A 21,593-nucleotide genomic window follows, 5' to 3' on the forward strand; every position below is an offset into this window, starting at 1 on the left:
CAAAGTTGCTTCTTTTGTTTAGATAAGGGAAGCTCCAGGAAAGCTTTTTTGTTTTTATTATTATTATTATTATTATTATTATTATTATTCGTTGAATCTCTAATGTCTTCAGTTTAAAATAATCTTTATGACAACTCTGGGTTCCAGGTGGGTCCTCACATCCTGAAAAGCCCTAACCTCAAATACTCTATCTTGTTGTTCCTCAAGTGTACTAGTACTATATCAGTTTTCAGACCTTTAATCTATATTTTTGGTTAAAAAAATAATTGATTATATTGCAATGACACTATTAAAGGAAAAAGAGATAAAAATAATTAAACTTAACATGATACTTACTTTTTCTTTCCTATTGGTTGTCTTAATTTTTTTTTCTGCAAGAAAAAAACACTTCTTGAAGTTTATATTATTCCTAATTTTTATTTTTTTTTAAATTTTTTATTTATTTATGATAGTCACAGAGAGAGAGAGAGAGAGGCAGAGACACAGGCAGAGGGAGAAGCAGGCTCCATGCACCGGGAGCCCGATGTGGGATTCGATCCCGGGTCTCCAGGATCGCGCCCTGGGCCAAAGGCAGGCGCCAAACCGCTGCGCCACCCAGGGATCCCTATTCCTAATTTTTAAATGGCTAAAACGAAATCTAGAAAAATTGAGAGGTTTAGTTAGAGCCACTTGTCTGAATTCCAAAGCTTTAATTTAAATCTCAACTGCAGGGGATCCCTGGGGGGCGCAGTGGTTTGGCACCTGCCTTCGGTCCCGGGCGTGATCCTGGAGTCCCGGGATCAAGTCCCACATCAGGCTCCCTGCATGGAGCCTGCTTCTCCTTCTGCCTGTGTCTCTGCGCCTCTCTCTCTCTCTCTCTCTCTCGAATAAATAAGTAAAATCTTTAAAAAATAAAATAAAATAAATCTCAACTGCATAAATCAGCCAATCTCAACTGCAGAAGTAGAGTTTTAATCCCAGCTTCCTCATTTTATTTCCCTTATTCCTTCTGGTAACAACCAAAGAAAGTCGAAGTACAGACTAAATGGAAAGGTTTTATTGTGGACCAGTGGCATTTCTTTGTAAAAAAGCATTTGTCATCTCTTATAGTGATTTCCTATAGTGGCTTCCTAATTAAGTTTTGTTTTAGTGTCTTACTTTCCTTCCTATATCTTTCTACTACCTAAGCAGCCTGCTTTCTTACTCAAAACAGTTCCCTTTTTCTTTCTTTAAATCAGTCCTATCTATTCTCTGAGAGGTACTGCTCTCAGATGTTAAGTTCTATATTTAATTAATATATTTCATTATAGAGTTTTTAAATTAAATAAACTCATTAATGAGTTTTATATTTCATAGTTGGGATTGGAAGTTTCAAAGAGATTGGGGGAGGTACAATTTATTTCCACTCTCTTCCCCTAATTTCTTCCATCTTTTCACTTCTGGCAGGGTCAAAACAAAGATTAGAAGTTGAAAAGGGGAATAAAATGCAGACAATCATCTATTAAACATTATCTTCTCCTCTTATAAGCATATATATTATTTAACCTGTAGCCAGCAGTTCAGAGACTTCCCTAAATATATTTGATGACAAAGTTCGGAAATTCTGGAATATTGAATAGAGAAAACTTTCTGTGTAACATTTCAACTCTCTCCCAGTGGTAGCTTTCCTAGATTAAGTTGTGATGTGATTTTAATAGTAAGTAAAGAAGATCTGAATAAAGTAAACACAGTACTAAATTTGAGACACAAATTTAAGAAATTAACAAAATTGACTTAACACTCCAGTATCTTAAATGTTGAATATCTGAGACTTTAACTGCTACTTGTAATAGCTTAGTTACTTCTTAGGAAAGAGTATTCTTTACTATAAAAAAAAAAGAATGTGGGGGGAAAAAAATGTGTTCTTTTTACAGAAAGTTTTTAAATTTCTAAAATGTATAATGTTTTAAGTCATTAGAACTCTCATTAATTCAACTGGCAAAATCACTGAAAACAACTAGTAATGCTGTATGAAATATAATGAACAAGAGCTGTTAAGTCAGTAAGGGATTATCAAGCAAAAGTGAAGGAAAACTAGGAACTCAGCTAAAGAAGCACAGACATCGCATTTGTATAAGAGCTGTGATACAATGGCTTACAAGAGCCAAATTGTCAGATTTTCGGGAATTGTGCAAAGTAGTTGTTAAACAGAGTCATTATTAAAAATGAAATTATGGGGCAGCCCCAGTGGCGCAGCAGTTTAGCGCCACCTGCGGCCCGGGGTGTGATCCTGGAGACCGGGATCAAATCCCACCTCGGGCTCCCTGCATGGAGCCTGCTTCTCCCTCTGCCTCTCTCTCTCTCTCTCTCTCAATAAAATTTTTTTTAAAAAATCCTTAAAAATGAAATTATGGAGAACCTGGCTGGCTTGGGAGAGCACGTTAACTCTTGATCTCAGTGTTGTTAAGTCAAGCCCCACATTGGGTGTAGAAATTACTTAAAAAATAAAAGTTTTAAAATGAATGAATGACTGAGTAAATGTACAAATTAGATATTTAAAAGATTAGAATAAGGGCACCTGGATGGCTCAGTGGTTGAGCATCTGCCTTTGGCTCAGGTTGTGATCCCTAGGTCCTGGGATGGAGTCCTGCATCAGGCTCCCCACAGGGAGCCTACTTCTCCCTCTTCCTATGTCTCTGCCTCTCTCTCTCTCTGTGTCTCTCATGAATAAATAAAATCTTTTAAAATTTTTAAAAAAGATTAAAATATTAACAAAAGTATAAATATTGAAAATTTACCATTTCCTAATCATTTTCTAGGACAATCACTAAACTAATGGATTAATAGAGCAGTGGGACAAATAGAAAATTAAAAATAGGATAGTAGATTTAAAGTTGAATTGCCCAGAACTACCGCCTCCCCTATTCCCAGAAAAAAAAAAAAAAAATGGATAGCAAAACCAAAATTTATTAACAGATCTCTGACAAAACTAGGTAAAAGGATATCCCCATGAGCCCCAAATACAAGCAAATATAAACAAGTTCTCAACAGCTGTGAGACCCTATATTACCAGGATCTGTACAAGGGGAAGCAGCACAAGAAGCCCAAAAGCCAGTCAGTACTCACTAGAAAAGGCAGTGCCCAATTTGAGAACAGCACCTACAATTGTAAGGGTTTTTGCACAATCTACATTTTAAGCACAGGGGATCTACAGTGTGGTATAAGAGAGATGGAACAGTCTGGGCCCTCCAACACAATTAACCAATGATAGCTCCATTTCAGTACAAAACCCCAAATCAAGGGAAAACTTCTAAGAATAAAATCCAGATTCAGGAGTATAAGGATAATAGAGCCAAAGGAAACAGAAGGTACAGACAAGTAGGAGGAAAATACACCACTAGGAAATCTCAGTGTGAGATAGTATCTTTGAACATTTGTCCGAAACAACAAATGAGGGAACTCCAGACCTGTGAAGACAGAAAAGGCATCCTGATCCAAAATAGGCTTATCTAAAAGTTCAGAAAAACTGAGTCACCTGGGTGGCTCAGTCAGTTAAGCAAGCATCTGCCTTCAACTCAGGTCATGATCTCAGGGTCCTGGACTCCAGCCCCATGTTGGGCTCTCTGCTCAGTAGGGGTCTACTTCTCCCTTTCCTTCTGCCCTTCCCCCCCACCCTTGTGCATCCATGCTTGTGTGCTGTCTCTCAAATAAAATATAAAAAAAAAATTTTTTTTCAGGAAAACTAATTTCACGTAAAAATGAACAACAGAAACGGACAATTGAATCCAATTGTAATCTGTTGGAGGGCAGCCCAGGTGGCTTAGTGGTTTAGCGCCACCTTCAGCTGGGGTGTGATCCTGGAGACCAGGGATCGAGTCCCATGTCAGGTTCCCTGCATGGAGCCTGCTTCTCCCTCTGCCTGTGTCTCTCTCTCTCTCTCTCTCTCTCTGTCTCTCATGAATAAATAAATAAAATCTTGAAAATATATATATAAAAGCATGCTAAAAAAAAAAAAGAAAGAAATCTGTTTGAAATATGAAAATAAGGATCAGAATAACATCTCCACAGTGAAAGTATGCCAGAAAAACATGCCCATGAAATAAATGAAAAGTGTAACCTTAAGTATGGAGTATTTGAAAGAACAATGTAAATGAGTTGATAAAATTTTGAAAATTATTAAAAATAAAAATGTTATTTCAAAAATTAAGTTTAACAAAGAGGAGCATGATATTTCCTTAAAGTAAGTAGGTAAAAATGAGGATATTTTTTAAAATCAAAAATAAGAGCTCCTTACCTTCCATATCCTGATCAACTTAGTCATAAAAGCCATTAGTTGGAGTATAGTAGGGTAGTTATCTGCATTACAGATTTGGGAGTTTGGAGACAGCTATGGTGACCCATTAGGACTTAATCATGAAGAGAGGACTTCTGTGTGGGGTATTGCTCTGGTGTGAGGAGTCAGAGTCTGAGCAGAGTGAGGAGGTAACACATGAGACTGGTTAAAGCCCAGTCAAGGTAGTAGAGACAGAAGACTCCTTACATACAGAGAGTGATCCAATGAATACGTATATGCTGAAGGTAATGTTATCTGTAATTTTCATTTTTAGAATAGTGCTAAATATGGAAAGGGAGAAAACTTAAATATAAACCTATATTAGATTAGAATTGGAGAAATTGGTATAAGCATGTTTTCAATTTATATAAACATAACTATAGTTATAAATGTGTGTCTATTTTACGTGTGTGTGTATAAAATTCTCTAGCCCTATGCAGTGAGAGAGCCTGCGACCAATAGCAGTGAGTACACCTAACACTCAGATCTTGGCCTCTAAATACTCTTCCCCAAGGCTGTTTGGATTAATGGCCAGTTCCAGGGGTGGGACAAGGAAACTACTAGAATTACTCTGTAATATTCTGTGCCAGAGAGCAAAGAAATGCTCGAGGAATGATGGAGATATGTCAAAAGGACAGAATACGGGCAGCCCTGGTGGCGCAGCGGTTTAGCGCCGCCTGCAACCTGGGGTGTGATCCTGGAGACCCAGGATCGGGTCCCGCATTGGGCTTCCTGCATGGAGCCTGCTTCTCCCTCTGCCTGTGTCTCTGCCTCTCTCTCGCTCTCTCTGAATGAATAAATAAATAAATCTTTAAAAAAAAAAAAAGGACAGAATACCCAGTTTGAAAGTGTTCACACTGGCTAAATTGAGCAATAATTTGAGGTTAAAATGTACTAAGTAAACTTTGAAATCATGAGTCTTTACTAATAAAAAAAAATAGAATTAGTTGGAGGTTTGATGAGAATGGAGGAAGTGTATATGATTTCAGTGACTTGTCATTTGCAAAGGGAAAAAGTAATTTCACAGAGAATCAAGTGCTAAAAGTTGATAACATTAGTAATGAGACAAAAAAGAATTGTAAACTACCTGCTAGAGTGCAGTGGGGAGAACATAACATCTCTTCCATGATTCCTGCCAGATTTGCATAACCAGAATCTAGTCATGTGGAAACATCAGACAAACCTAAAGTGCGAGACAGTCTACAAAATAATTGACCTGTAATCTTCAATAGTATCAAGATTACAAAGCCAAGGGAAGACTGAGGAACTGCTGTGTCTGAAGGAAACTAAAGAGATACGACAACTAAATGCTCATATGCTCAGATATGACAACTCATGGTTTCAAACTAGGCCCTTCTGGGCAGTCCGGGTGGCTCAGCAGTTTAGCACCACCTTCAGCCTGGGGTGTGATCCTGGAGACCCAGGATCGAGTCCCACGTCGGGCTCCCTGCATGGAGCCTGCTTCTCCCTCTGCTTGTGTCTCTGCATCTCTCTGTCTCTCATGAATAAATAAATAAAATCTTTAAAAAAAATAGCCCCCTTTGAGGCACAGCGCATTCATCATTGGGGAAACTTTAGTGGGGTGTGGGCATTAGATGTATTAATGTTACTTTTTTATTTTGATGGCTTTGTTGTTAATATAAGAAAATTTCCATTATTTATAGGAAATACATAGTATTTCCTATAAAGTATTCAAGGGTGATGAGACATCAGGGAGGCAAGTTACTCTCAAAATGTATTAATTTTTAAAAGCAGGGAATTAAGAAAGATATGAGAATGACAGATAAAGTAGGCAAAGAATATTCAACATATATGCAGAAGTCTCATAGGAAAAAACTAAAACAAAGCATATAGGACAAATACTAACAATGTAAAAACAAGAAAACCTTCCTAAAATTAAATAAAAAACAAACTATATATCAAAAAGATATTCTATATACCTAAGATGATAACCAGCACTGAGAAATATTCTCATAAAATTATTGGAATTACAAGAAAAATACACACATCCTGCTCTCCAACCTCCAGCAAGCTCCTCAGCCTCTCTGCTCTTCCTTTTCTGCTGAGTTCCAATCCCTGGGATGCTTTCCATCTCCCTTCTCCCAGGACTGGTCTGTCCTGTTCCATCTGTTCAGGACAGCAATGAAACTGAAAACAAATTGGGAACAAACCAAAAATTGTATGGCAGCTTTCAATTTCTATCACTCATTTTTAACTTCACAAATAAATAATAAAAATCTCAAAATAAAAAAAAAAAAATTTCAGTGGAATTCCAGGCCAAAGGTTTAAAAAAAAAAAAAAAAAAAGCTCTTTAAAGGAAAGAAAATGAGATAGTTATTAGAATTTCATCAGCAATAGCTTATAGGAAACAGTGGGAGTCAACATACTCAAAGAATCAAAGAAATTGAATAGAATAGACTCTCACATATAAAGGCGGAAGTCAAATGTATAAATAACAGATTGATATTCAGTGATATTGTTCATATAAACACTCTGAGAAGAAAATAAATTTCAGACACCCAGAATGATAGAGATGCTGATCTCTAAGGACTAGTGCTAGCAATTAATATAGTTGTAAGGAAGAGAGTATATGATATGAAAAGACTGTATGCTTTGATAGTTTGGATACAGTACAATTATCAGAAAATGGGGAAAATTTGGAGATGCTATGAAAATAACATAAGCTTTCTAATTACTTTAAAGTTTTAACTGTATATAAAAGGATATTTCAGTTTAGCTCTGAGAGATTGCTCATGGTGAAGGGGGCAAAAGCTAAACAAAAGGTTACCATTAGAAGAATAAACTTCCCTAATTTTATATTTATGTATTTATTTTTGAAAGTGTATAAAATTTATTTAAATCTGTTTTATGAAATATCTGAATATTTTATAAGAACAAAATATTAATGTTTGAAATTACTTAATACATTTATAAAATGTATTTATATAATTCCTTGTTTTAGGAATTTAATTAATGTATTTTTAAATTTAGGAAGGCTTCTTCTTTTGTATTTGTGTGTGTAAACAAATGAAATAGACTGCATAGCAAGAGTATGTTCTAGTTACTATTGTTTCATAACTTGTCCAAAGCTTAGTGTATTAAAACAGTAACCATGTTATGGATTCTGTAGATGAGGAATTCAGTCACGGTTTTGTCTGGTTGGTCTTTGTGGCATAGACTGATGTCACTTAATGGGATTCAGCTACTGGATGAGGGTCCAAAATGGGTTTACTCCTTTTGTCTTGAGCCTCGGTGATAACTGGCTAGAAATTTGGGCTCAGAACACCATCATGGGACCTCTGCAGCATGGTGCTATGAGGGTTCTCAGACTTTTTCCATATTATCTGTCTTCCCCCAGGTCAAGCAAGCATCCCTAAAGAAACAGGCAAAAGATTTATGGCCTTTTCTAATCTTATTTTGAAAGTCACATTTAATCATTTCTACCATATTCGTTTGCTTGTGAGTCATAAGGCCACCCCAAATTCAAGGAGAGGGTGATTAGACTGCACCCTCCTGATGGGGGAATGTCAAGGCCACATAGTACAAGAACATGTGGGATACAAGCACATATCTTTGGAGAATAGAACTGAGATCAAACAACTTCAGTCATATCAAAAGTTATCTTAATTGTTCAAAGGAAACAATTTTCAAATTTACTGATAAACCAGAATCTGACTCTTTACCATATTTTGTTGTAAGTAAGAGATAATGGTTTAATGCAGAAGAACTATACAGCTATTAAAAAAGAGTGAGAGGCATCTATGTATGCTACTATATACAGTGTCCTTACTATTAGTAAGACTACTGCTATACTTACTGTTAAGTAAAATAAGCATATTGGAAGAAATGTGTAGGTTACTGTTTAAGAAAGGAGCCGTATGTGTATGTATGTGTGAATAAGAAATGTATATATAATTACATATATTACACATATTGTGTGTAAATATATTTGCATATACATGTGTATCTGCTTCTGTTACTTAAAATGGAAGAAAAAAACTTTTCTTTTTTCTTTTTTCTTTTTTTTTTTTTTTTTTTTTTTTTAGAAGGAGGAGGCAGAGGAGGGTTTGGAGGGCCAGAGGGAAAAAGAATCTTAAGGAGACTCCCATGTTCAGCAGAGATCCCAGTGCAGGGTTTGATCTCATAACCTGGAGATCATGACATGAGCCAAAATCAAGAGTTGAATTCCCAGCCAGCTGAGCCACCCAGGCACTCCTGGAAGAATAAACCTTTCTGTAAATGTCTATATATAATGAAGACAGAGTAGGGTAGGAGAGAACTAGAAGCTAAACTTTTTTAATATCTTTATTTTACAGATATGACCTTGGAACTATTTTACCTACCTATTAAAAACAATGAAAAACTTAAAAAGCAACCCCTAGAAATTGAAGGTGGAAATAAATAAGAACAATGAACGTAAATATTATATCCAGTTTGCAACAGTAATACCTAGGGAGAAGCTACTCTGAGTAATTTAGCCATTAAGCTGTTTGTTTATATATATATATATATCTCCCTACTGGACCATGCTCTAAATAAGATAATAAGTAGGGAAAGTAATATCTCCCTACTGGACCATGCTCTAAATAAGATAATAAGTAGGGAAAGTAAATAGCTGTTTTCAATAATGATGTCATGGTCTTTGTTGTTGTTATTTTAAGGCTGCTGTGAGTGTAATATTGGATAAAATGAAGTCACCACCCAGTACTCTGTTATTCCTAGTGTCTTGGGAACTAGGATAATTCTTATGCAATAAAGCACATACAGATATAAGAGAGAATAGACTAAGTGTTAATTAGAAGAACCAGTATAAATAAGGGCACCTGGCTGGCTCAGGCAGAGGAGCATGCGACTCCTGATCCCAGGGTTGTCAGTTCAAGCTCCACCTTGGGTATAGAAATTACTTAAATAAATAAAACTTTAAAAAAAGAACTAGTATAAACTAGTTCAGAGTTCACTTTATATTTTTATCTATATCTCCATCAATCTGTCTATATCTTAGCTGTGTCTACACAAACCAAAGTTTGCCATGAATTGTTAATTGTTGAATTATAATGGATACATTATACAGTCTATAACGTTTATATTTTATTTTATTTTTTTTTACGTTTATATTTTAATTTCTACTATATTTTAAAGGATGATAAAATAGCATTTTATTACATATTAATGTGAGCTTTTAAATGTTTTTGAGTTTTTGATGAATTGTTGATTCAGTTAATCTTAGTATCCACAAAACAAACTTGGTGACTATGGTGAAAGGAAGAATAACTCCACAGTAATCATACTTATTCTTACTCTATAAGAGTATACAAACTATGCAAACTCCCAAGCAAGGTATTTGCTCTTGCTATAAAACCAGTTTTACAAGAAAATCTCATGAGATCTACCCAAATTTCTAGAAAATAATTTGCTTATTACAAATAGAGAAGAAGATATAAGAGTGTTAAGTGTGTAATTGCAATGTATTTGAAAAAGTGTTTAAGGTTTTACTAATACTTAGTAGTTTTTATTATGATGTAGTTTTTAAAATAGTTCATCTTCCAAATCATACTTGTTTTTACATAAAAACAATCCTAAAATGTCTATTCAAATTACTTTGTGTCTTATTTTGACATTTTGAAAATTTATAAATTATAAAATGAGTTGAAGTAAATTTAATTTTTTAATTTTTATGGTATGTTTTTGCTATATTATTGACTACACACAAATTCTGTGTTTAAGCACATAGAAGTAATGATTTCCTCAAGGGGAAAAAGGCAGTAAACAAAGCATTGGTTACAAATCATTATAGAATTGTTCTTTTTAAGTATAAAAATTAAAATTATGAGTTTTAATTTTTTAAAGTTACAGTTAAATCGACAGTAATACGAGATTGATATTAGTATTTGATGAATGAAAGTTGTCTTTTAATTGATTAAATGTGATAAGAACTTTAAAATAGCATATGAGAAAATTCTAATTCAGCCAATTCTAACTTACAGTACATTCAGAAAATTGTTAATTTTTTTTTTGAAATTTGCATTTTGGCCAAAATCTTATACAGGTTTTACTCTTTTAAGGTTCTAACCACATTTAATCAAATATAAGATAGCTAACATATTTAATACTTTAATTTCAAGTAACTTATTTTTTAGATTGTAAATATAAATTTTTTTTTCCCATCTAGAATACAGTCGTTTTGAAGCCAAAATACATGACTTACGGGAGCAGATGATGAATAGTAGCATTAGTTCAGGATCAGGTTCTCTTCGAACTAGCCAGAAGCGATCCCTCTATGTCAGGTAAATTTTTTTACTTCTAACTATGACAGTCCTTTTATGCATGCAAGAAGTCTTCACATATTTTACTATGACTTAGTTTTAATATAGAAAAATACGTTGCAGGGACTCCTGACTATACTCCATTGCACTGGCTCAGTCACTGGAGCATGCAACCCTTGATCTTGGGGTTGTGAGTTTGAACCCCGTGTTGGATATAGAGATTGTTTAAAAATAAAATTTTTAAAAAAGAAAAATATATTACATACCAAGGAAACATTATTTTATGATTCATTTCCTATATGTGTCTTTCAAGAGTTGAAATGTTATTATTATTGTATTAATGAAAGTTATACAACCCCTTGAATAATAGTGAGTGACTATACTGTAGTTTGGTATGTCATAACATCCAATACTTACTTTTATTCTTTATAATGTTCTCTGAGTAATTATGATTAGATTTCTATCTAATTTCCATAATAGCAAAGAGAACCTATGTAAATAATAGTTTAAAATGTGAATAGCCTCAGTAAATAACACAAATTCAGGAAATTTCTGCATGTATTTTTTTTTTAAGTACTTGGGAGAAGACAAGCATGTTATTTTTCTATAATAGATTAATGTGATAGCATAAATCTAATAATAGTAAACAGATACCATTAGTACATAAACTGTTCTTTTTTACTTCACTGGCTAATAGGACTTAATACAGATGACCAACTTGTATTCTGTTTACTTTTTTTTTAGCTGAGCTTTTATTCAGTACTTTATTATACCATTATTTTAATTTTAGTTGATGACTACAGGTAATCTGTACCATTCTTCATTATTTTTTCATTCCTTCTGATCCTATTGGGGAACATTTCCTTGTGTATTTTATCTATTCTTCTGATTGGATGTGTTTCATAAAATAGACACATATCCCATGTATGTTTGTATATGTGTATAAAAATATCTCTACAAACAAGGAGTGTATTTATTTACATATGACATTATATTGACATTGTCTCAAATAATACTATTCTGTGATACATAATAAAAGGAAACTTCTATCACTTTCTTCACTTGTTCTTTTCCTACCCCTTTCATTCCTTCTGCCCTAGCAATGTTCTGGGAATCCTCAGTGTATCAGATTTTTCTCTCCTTCCACCAATTCTTGCAATATTTATTAAATTCTTCAGTTCCAGAGTCCTTAAAATATTTTATGTGATTTTGATATCCACAGAAAAAGGAAAAACTTTTTTTTTTCATTTTCTTCTTGTCGGTATTTTCTAATCTTAGTATAATTAGGTGTTGCCTTAAATAAGTGATTCATTAAAAACTTATAAAGCCATAAAAATCAAAACATTAGGTTGTATTTGTTTTAGGTACATTTAATGAATCATCTTTCCTTTTTGTTTTTTTCCTTTTTGTTATTTTTTAAAGAAGTAAATATTTTTGCAAATTATATATTATCAAAAAACTTAATGAAAATAGCTGTCACCTCTCAAGAATCCCCAATTTCATTTTCTGAAAATAATCATCCTCCATTTTCTTAGCATACCCCCTTGCTTTCCCTCCACGTTTCTAAATGTGCATATATTGCTGCTTTCAGTTTACCAATTTTGGACATTATGGACTTAACTGCCATAGTACATAACTTTCTCTTTCCATTCTGCCTCTTCCTCTATCACTCAAGCATTTGGTACCATCATTGTTAATAAAATTAATAGCATTTAGAGTCATGTGACTGTGTAGTATCTTCATTACTCAACTAGTATATTATGACCATGCTTCCTTTCTTTTGAAACTTTTCCTTTTTCCTGGGCATAATAATTGTGTTATTTGCTTAATTGTCCATGTACTTATTACTAAGTATCTTTCTTTATTTTACAGTAGACTGTATAGTTTTTCACATGATGAAACCTGTGATTGCACATATGATCTTATGACTTCAGATTTTTTCCTTTTGTTTTTTGTTTTTTGTTTTTGTTTTTGTTTTTTTTTTTTTTTGAGAGAAAGAAAGAGGAGATGCGTGTGAGAGCCCCAGGCAGCAGGGAGGGGCAGAGGATGAGAGAGAGAATCTTAAGCAAGTTCTCTGCCCACGTGGAGCCCAATATGGGCCTTAATCTCACAAAAGAAATCTGCCCATGAAATCAGTAGTGGGATGCTTAACCAGTTGAGCCACCCAGGCACCCCAATTTTTTCCATCTTTCTGCTCCAGTCTGGACTGGTTGCTCTATAGACTTGCTGTATAGGTCTCACATGGGACTTGCCTTTGCCACTGTTGTATTCCTTTTAGCTCTCTGCTGGGTCCGTCTTTTTTTAGATGCTAAATTTTCTTTCTCAGTTTACTTTTATTTTACCAGAGCACATTCTCTAATAAAGTCTTGAGGAAAGGATGTGGGAGGGGATACTTTTTGAATCTTAGCATGTCTGAAAATGACTTTAATTTGCCTTCTCTTTGATAGAGAATTTGGGGTATGGAGGAGGGCCTGATAACCTATTTTATATTCTGAGAGCCCCATTTTATTTAACCCTTTTTTTTTGTCATCCTCTTTTTTCAAGGACACAATATCTTCTCATGTTTCTCTAGTATTTTCTTCTGCTTCTCTAATTCTCTGCTTTCTCTGTATTTCTTTTTTCTAGTTTACTTGTTTTCTTGTTTTTTATATGTGAGGCAATCTTTAAATATTTAGTGATCCTTATGACTAGAGAATGAAGCTAGTGTATTTAACTAAAAAATAATTATGTTTTTGTTTACTGCCCTCTCCCACCCCAGGTCATTCTTTTCTTTGGGATCATTAAATATCTCTAGAAAAGAATCCTTAATCCCTTACCTACAGGATAAACCAGGTTGCTAGAATTTCAGTCTTCAGTGTGCAGATTTCTTTTTAATCTATCTGTTTTTAGCCTAGCACCTTTCCCCTCCCCACCAAGTTCCAGAGTATAGAGCTGCTCAAATTCAATTTCTTTAGAAACTAAATCTCATCTTCTATGGATTTAGGAACAGGAGAAGGAATCTGGAAGGTGTAAGTGCTATATGAAGTGTTTCTACCAGTTCTTCTGTTTTCACTGCTGTAACCTATCTCTGCCTACCTGGATTCTGTACATTTCTACTTCCTGAGCATTTCTACGGTTTTAGGGAGTAAATCTTATTTCAATATCCCTCTCTTCAGACACCCCATTTAAGCTTCCTCTAATCTTCGACAATAAAGAAGTCTACGATCCAGCAGTAACACTACTAGGTATTTACCCAAAGAATACATAAATACTAGCTTTGTAGCAGCATTATCTACATTAGCAAATTAGGGACACAGCCTAAATGTCCATCAACTAATGAATAGATAATGAAGTTATGGGGTGTGTGTGTGTGTGTGTGTGTGTGTGTGTGTGTAATGGAATATTACTCAGCCATAAAAAATCAAATCCTCACTTTTTGCAACAACGTGGATGGAGCTAGAGGGAATTACATTAAGCAAAATAAGTTAGAGAAACAAATGCCATATGATTTCACTCATATATGGAATTCAAGAAAGAAAGCAAATGAATGTGGGCCAGAGGCAGGGAGCTGGGGAGGCAAACCAGGAAACAGACTCTTAACTATAGAGAACAAACTGATGGTTACCGTAGGGGAGAAGGTGGTGGGTGGAAGGATAGGTTAAACAGATGATGGGGATTAAGGAGTGCACTTGTGAAGAGTACAGGTGTTGTATGGAAGTGTTGAGTCATCTTATTGTACACCTAAAACTAATATTACATTGTGTATTAACTAACTGGAATTTAAATAAAAACTTCAAAAAAAAGACAGTTTTAAAAAGTTGGTTAACACAAAAAGGAATATGATTTGTATCCTAATTTTTAGTTGCCAAAGTAGAACCAAAAAATGAATAAATTATATCATAAATGTAATTGCTGGGATTCTTTCCTTGAGAGAACTACTTTGGATAAGAATTTAAGCATTGTACATTAATCAAGTAATAGAACACTTTTTATAAAATTTTTAAAGATTAACATTCTGCAAAGTTTTTCCAAAATATTTGACAGCGGTTAAAGTCATCTGTGGTTAGTTTTTATCATTGTTATTGACTCTGAAAATTCTATTGATGCTAGTTTTGTGAACAAATGCAAGAAATAATTAACTGACAAAATAATCACTCTGTTAATCCAGTCTCATAGTCTGCAACTAATGAATCCAGTCTCGGGGAGTTTTATTTTCCCCAGTGTGTATAGCCAAAATAAAGAAAAGAGTACCTCTTAATATTTACTTCTTGTTTATTAATTTAGAGTAACTCTCTAGGTTTGCTTCATTTTAGAATTCAATATGGCTTGCCATTATTATACTAAAAGCATTTTTTTAAATTTCTCATTCAATATTGGGAGAAATAAGGTAGTATACCTCATTTTAAAAACCTACCATAAGTCAGTTTGGGTATTTCTCTTTTGTCTGTCTTTCTGTATATAGTGCAAATTCTTGAGCTTGGCATTATTTTGTATACCATAGTATGTTGTTTAATTATTTACCTGGATTATATACACTTTGAGAATCCTATGTTAACTTAATATTGGTAATATGATAACAATTTATCATGGGGGCAGCACCTAGGTGGCGCAGTCCGTTGAGCATCCAATTTTTGGTTTCAGCTCACGTCATGATCTCAGGATCATGAGATGGATTACCTTGTTGGACTCTGAGCCCAGTGAGGAGGAGTCTGCTTACTTTAAGATTCTCTCCTTCTGCCCCTCCCCTCACACATACACTTACTTTCTCACTCTCTCTAAAATATAAATAAAACTTTAAAACAAACAACCAGCAAAATAATCATGCACTTTTTTCTTCTTAATCTCTATAGAGCCCTTTTTGATTATGACAAGACTAAAGACAGTGGCCTTCCCAGTCAGGGATTGAACTTCAAATTTGGAGATATCCTCCATGTTATTAATGCTTCTGATGATGAATGGTGGCAAGCCAGGCAGGTTACACCAGATGGGGAGAGTGATGAAGTTGGGGTAATTCCCAGTAAACGCAGGTAAGTAGAAGTCTATTACAGTCTTACCACTTGAAAGTACGGCAACATAAAATAATTGTTGTTTTTTTTTTCAATACTTTTACTGAGGTGGTAATTTTATGCTTGGTTTTCCATATTGTGTTTCACAGTCATTTAATTTTGTTCACCTTATATGTAACCAGTGATATAACCAAAGAATATAATGCCCCCAAAGAGAAATTTCTTTAGAGCTCCTACTAGTTGCTCAGAACAAAATAAATATATTTAAGTAACTTTGCCATTTATTTGTACTATTGGTATAGAGATTTGAAAGCCTCTTTACTTTTTCCATATAGTTGGTAATGAAACGTACTAAACTTTCCAGATTTTTGGTTGTGTGAATTGCCTCCTTTAGACTTAAAAATTGAAAATGTAAATCAAAATTTTTAGAACTATCTGGTAATTTGCTTCACATCTCTTTTTTCTTAACTTAGGAAGTATTGGTGCATTCACTGGTCTTTCCTCTTCGCTTTTAACCATTTATTATAGTGATTCATACTTACTGTCTACTGGCAAAGTGGTAATAAGTAGATATAGTCTTGGAACAGGATGCTCCCAGCATAAAGAACCCTCTCTAGATCTATGAAATGCTGCTGAATGTCCCTACTTTTGTAGGAAAGGTGTTAAAACGTCAGTTCATAATTCTCCCCTAATAGCTTGTGAGATCGGGGATCCCTGGGTGGCGCAGTGGTTTGGCGCCTGCCTTTGGCCCAGGGCGCGATCCTGGAGACCGGGGATCGAATCCCACGTCGGGCTCCCGGTGCATGGAGCCTGCTTCTCCCTCTGCCTGTGTCTCTGCCTCTCTCTCTCTCTCTCTCTCTCTCTCTGTGTGACTATCATAAATAAATTAAAAAAAAAAATTTAATAGCTTGTGAGATCGGATTCATGCAAATCATTGCCTGAAAGTCTTAAGTTTTAAGATAGCAAAAATCATTAATGAGACATTAATGTTTACTCTAGCTAATTAATTCACTTCAAGTCAAGCTTGTGATGTAATACTTACGAGTCTATAATTGAGAAGTATGCCAAATCATATACCTATTTAAAGACCTCTACCAATATATATTTGTATAACGTGTATAGAATTTGAAGAGTAGGAATATTAAAGTATTACTAAGGTTCGTAGTTGTGGTTTTGGGATTTATGACTGTTCTTGGCTAGATCCATATATTTAGCAAGATCCAACTATTTGGCTAGATCATACATTTGGTGGCAACTCCTCTTTTAGCAATGCAGCCCTCAGCATAACTTTTTTCCTAGAATAGAACCTAGTCTGCTTAAAATTCAGAAATGCTTCCTCTGCCTCTGTGCCTTGTTGAGTCAGTAAAAACCTCACATCTTAAATATCAAAATCAGAGTTCCTAAAAATTGTCTTATCCTTTGGCACCTCCTATCTTGCATAGGCTTTATGTGTGCCTGTAACAAATGAAAAATACATTGACTTTGGTGGAAAGAGATTCTTTTCATTTTGTATAAAACTTCTATAAAGTTGGGTTTTTAAGTCAGAAGTGATGTAAGAGACTTAAGACCTTTAAGACCTAAGTTTCCAAATTCCTAAATTATTATAGAATTAATTATTATAGAATATAACTTTCTTCCTTAAACTACAGTATGAAACCACAACTAATGATGCCATTTCATTCTTGAATGTATTCAAAATTTGTATTTTCTTAAGTAGAACTATCTCTTTCTTAGACCCCTTTACTTCTAATAAAAGCACAAGGAATTGTAGTCCTAAGAATTCTTAGCTTTTATTCAGGAACAGTATTTACAAATTGACACAATTTATGTCAGTCAGCTATTTAGTGAACAAGATACTGCTGAGAAAACAAAGCCATTTTGAGTTGTTAACATTTACTCACTAAATAATAGTTTTGCAGTGCCCTCAGTAAATGCCTAGGCAAAATTACAAATTAGTTATTCATGTCGTGGACGTTCTAGTCCTGTCATGGATTGTTCTAGGATAGTAAAAACAAGTTTTAAATCCACGACTGCGGGCAGCCCCGGTGGCGCAGCGGTTTAGCGCCGCCTGCAGCCCAGGGTGTGATCCTGAAGACCCTGGATCGAGTCCCACATCAGGCTCCCTGCATGGAGCCTGCTTCTCCCTCTTCCTGTGTCTCTGTCCCTCTCTCTCTCTCTGTGTGTCTCTCATGAATAAATAAATAAAATCTTAATAAATAAATAAATAAATAAATAAATAAATAAATAAATAAATCCACGACTGCAAAGGTTCTTCTGTACCCACAGTAAAACTGTATCACTTATCACTAGATAATAAATGAATTTATTCGTAGACTATTTTGGTAAGGTTTTTTGCTATATACTAACATAATTGCTGTGTTGAAATTTAGGATTTATAAAAAGCTTAATTTACATGAAATTTTACAAGGTTCATATTGATATTACAATCTACATGAGACATTTGTTTTCATGTAGTTTTGTTGGCTTGCTTATTTTGAGTAGTTAGCTCTTTAACAAAGTTCAAAATTCAGAAGATATAAACTCTATATAGACTTCCTCCTAACCATGTACTCCTGGCATCCTTTTCATTTTTAGAGGATAATGAAGGTTACCAGGTCTTGTATATCCTTCGAAAAATATATTTTAAAGCTCTTTAAAATTCTTTTTGTGGTACTATAACTGGTTACTTTATGTATTTATACAAATCTATCACTGGAGTTAAATTTTGTTTTTCCAATTTTTAATTACAAATTTCAGAGCTACAGAAAAATAAGTACAAGAGGAAGAGTAGTACAGGGAACACTCACATATCCTTCATCTACTTTCACCAGTTGTTAACATTTTGCCCTGTTTGCTTTCTCCCTCTATGCTTAATTTTTAGCATATTTGGATGCCCCATGCTAAGCTAATATTTAAACAACAAATCAAACAAAATCTAGAAAATTGCTAAATTCAGAAGTTGGTTCCTCATAATTTCAGTATAATTACGGAATTTGAGTGCATTTATAAATACACATGTACAGTATTTTGATATAAGTGGTTTTGTTTCATAATGAGCCCTGTATTTCATTTTCAGAAATTATAATTAATTTTGGGATGCAAACTTAAGATTACTTCTGAAGATTTTAGAATATAAAAATGCCACATACTAAAGTATCAGTTCTGACGATTTCTAGTTAGACGCTTAGATATTTTGACATACTTTAAAAACAGCATTTTATACTTTGACAGAGTTGAGAAGAAAGAACGAGCCCGGTTAAAAACAGTGAAATTTAATTCTAAAACAAGAGGAGATAAAGGGGTGAGTATATGAAATGTCTTTTTTCCAGATATTAATAATTGAGGATAAAAGGCTTTTTCATAATTCTTGCCAGAACTACACTATTAAAATCAGAAGGATTTTGCTATAAGAGTTAACTATCAACAGCTCTTGCCATGATGCTTTGTATTAGTAGATGCTAAAGTTAAGTAATATATTAAATTAAAGCACTCATTTTACATACCTTTCCAGATTATTGAAACTTATTTGATATATTCTTAACAACATGCTTTGATGAGGTTATTTTTACAAGTGAAACAAATTTGGCCTTCATTCAGATGTCCAGTTAGAAACTTGGATTAATCATAACTAATTTAATAATGTATCTTCTAAGAAAATATGCCCCAAAATATTATTAGCTAGGTCATAATACAAGTTTTAATTTCCCCTCTTCATGCCTAATATAATTTATTAAGAGAATCCATGCTTTAAATATTTGAATCAATATGAATTTTTATTCTGAAGGAATAAAGAAAGGGACAGTCAAGGACTTTATAGACGTCAATAAATACTTCTAAATTCTTTCATATATAATTTTAAACGTGTTTTTGTTTTCATTTTTAAATTCTGCTTGAATCTAATAGATGCCAACCGGTGAAAGAGATACTACAGGCTTTGTCCTGTACTATGGTGGTGTTACTACAATACAATATTGTAGTAATAAGCTTGAAGAAATAAGACCATATGAACACATATATTGTCTTGAAATACTATTCATAGGAGTGTTTTATGTTTGTTTTTTTATCTAAAGCAAAAGTTTTATACATTTTTTGGTCATATTTCAAATGAATGTGGAAAGTTAACTCAGCAAATTAATTAACCCTATCATCTGTACTTCTCTGATAGAACTAAGGACTCAAATGCTTAAAATTTAAGAAAAGAACTATCCTTCATCAAAGAAATCTAAGTAAATTATATAATGTATTCAGTTATTTTAGAAATGACAATTTCCTTTAAAATTGCAGCTTTCAGAAAATAAATTACATAGTGTTATCTGAAGCAATATTTAAAATAGAAATTTGGGAGAGGAAAAAATCCTGAGTAAATGCTTAGGATTTGAAATATATATAGTAGTTTTTGTGGTTGTTTATATATGTCTTTAAAAATAACTTAGTAAAATACATGGTCATTGTATTGAAAAAGAGGTTGCATGTTGTAACTTTTCCTTCATACTGTAAGAAGTTAACTGAATTAACGACATATTTAAATCTTAGTCTTGTTTGTTGACTGTAACCAAGCTTATACACAGTCACTGTGTCCTAACACAGCACCAGAAGGATGCATGATACTGAGTGGGGTAAAAATACGCTTGCCATTGACGCAGAACTGCATTTCTTTTGTACTACCATTTCCCATTCTGAGTTCCTCTTTTCCTTTCCTTACATGGTGGTTTATGGACTTATTTCCACTGCAGACTTATAACATTTCAGTTTCTCGTTAACATTTTTAACATTCATTTAGCTATTTTGACATATCACATATAGAAATTATATATTTAATATATATTATGAATTTGACATTTTATTCTTATATTTATTACACTAGCTCTCTTGCAATATAGCATTAATAACAATAAGTAAATAGAGTATTTTTGTATTGAAAATGTAGAGAATCCAGGGGTAGTATGTTTCTTCAGTTTTGTGTTTTCTCTACACATATTTGTCTTCTTTGCTTTGTGTTTTCACTTTTAATACATTCTTCACCTGGAAGACATTAAATGTAATACAATTAATTCTTTTCTTAACTAACAAGCATTTCTTTCTGTCCTGTATTATGATATCTTTATGATATCTCATTTTGGCTAACTGCAAAGATATCAAAAATCAAAACATTTTAAACTTCATGTTTCTTTTGGTTGTTTGCTGTGAAACTGACTCTGACCACTATATATGCAGTAGGAGGGATAAATACCTTTATTAAAAACATCAGTTTTATTCAATACCATAAAAATTATGACTAAATTCAGTAATGATTTTCATGAACAAGAAGACTCAGTTCTTCCCTAAATTAGATTACCATAAATTTTTCTCTGTGGAAACTTGTTTTCTTCTATTTCTCTTTTCTAAAATTTGGATTGAAGCAGAGTTTTATTCCAAATTTTTTTACAGTATTTTTCTCATCAGCTTAATTTTTAACCTCTGCTTAGCATTATCAGAGACTTCAAATTTTAGGATTGAAATCAAGACAATCTGTTGGACTAATGAACTATGAATTTATTAATCCTGAATTACTGATTTGAAAAGGTAAAAATAAAAGTTTAATCTTGTTTTTGTGTTAAGATTCCTACCAAAATAAGTCCTTTCAAGTAATAGAATTTGAGCAAAAATTGCCTTTCTCTACCTCAGCACCTTAATCCCCTGGCATCATGTGCTTCAAAATACAGGCATGCCAAAACATACTTCCTGGTGAGGATATACTTCAGAATAATGATAGCATCTTATGACATGGATTAAACTCAAGAAAAGTCAGAACAAGATTTCTGTCTTTCATATTGTCCCTACTTCAAAAAGTAATAATCCCTACTGTCATTGGTAGGTCAGACCATTTCCTTCGAGACAGGGATGTCGTGACAGAAATTACAAAAGAAGTTATTCCTCTTTAATGACATCACCTTTCTTTATGCAACATGGTTTTAAATCTCTAAAGGCACAAATGGGACATTGAAGAAGGGCAAAAATCTGTTTCCAACATCTATGCAGTAAGAGACATCAAATCAGCTATGTAACTCCTCCATA

At 33.6% G+C, this 21,593-nt stretch overlaps 1 protein-coding gene across 28 annotated transcripts in view; it reads left to right on the top strand.

The window, feature by feature from the left end:
• DLG1 (discs large MAGUK scaffold protein 1) overlaps positions 1–21,593 on the top strand; it is a 236,920-nt gene that overhangs the window by 184,139 nt on the left and 31,188 nt on the right. For all 28 annotated transcript variants that reach the window (XM_077883967.1, XM_077883970.1, XM_077883977.1 and 25 more), the window contains 3 exons: positions 10,461–10,575; positions 15,384–15,560; positions 18,771–18,840. In XM_077883967.1, the coding sequence (XP_077740093.1) occupies positions 10,461–10,575; positions 15,384–15,560; positions 18,771–18,840 (362 nt within the window). The remainder of the gene's footprint in view (positions 1–10,460; positions 10,576–15,383; positions 15,561–18,770; positions 18,841–21,593) is intronic.

Source organism: Canis aureus, chromosome 35 (genome assembly GCF_053574225.1).
Source record: "Canis aureus isolate CA01 chromosome 35, VMU_Caureus_v.1.0, whole genome shotgun sequence".
Taxonomy (NCBI): Eukaryota; Metazoa; Chordata; class Mammalia; order Carnivora; family Canidae; genus Canis; species Canis aureus.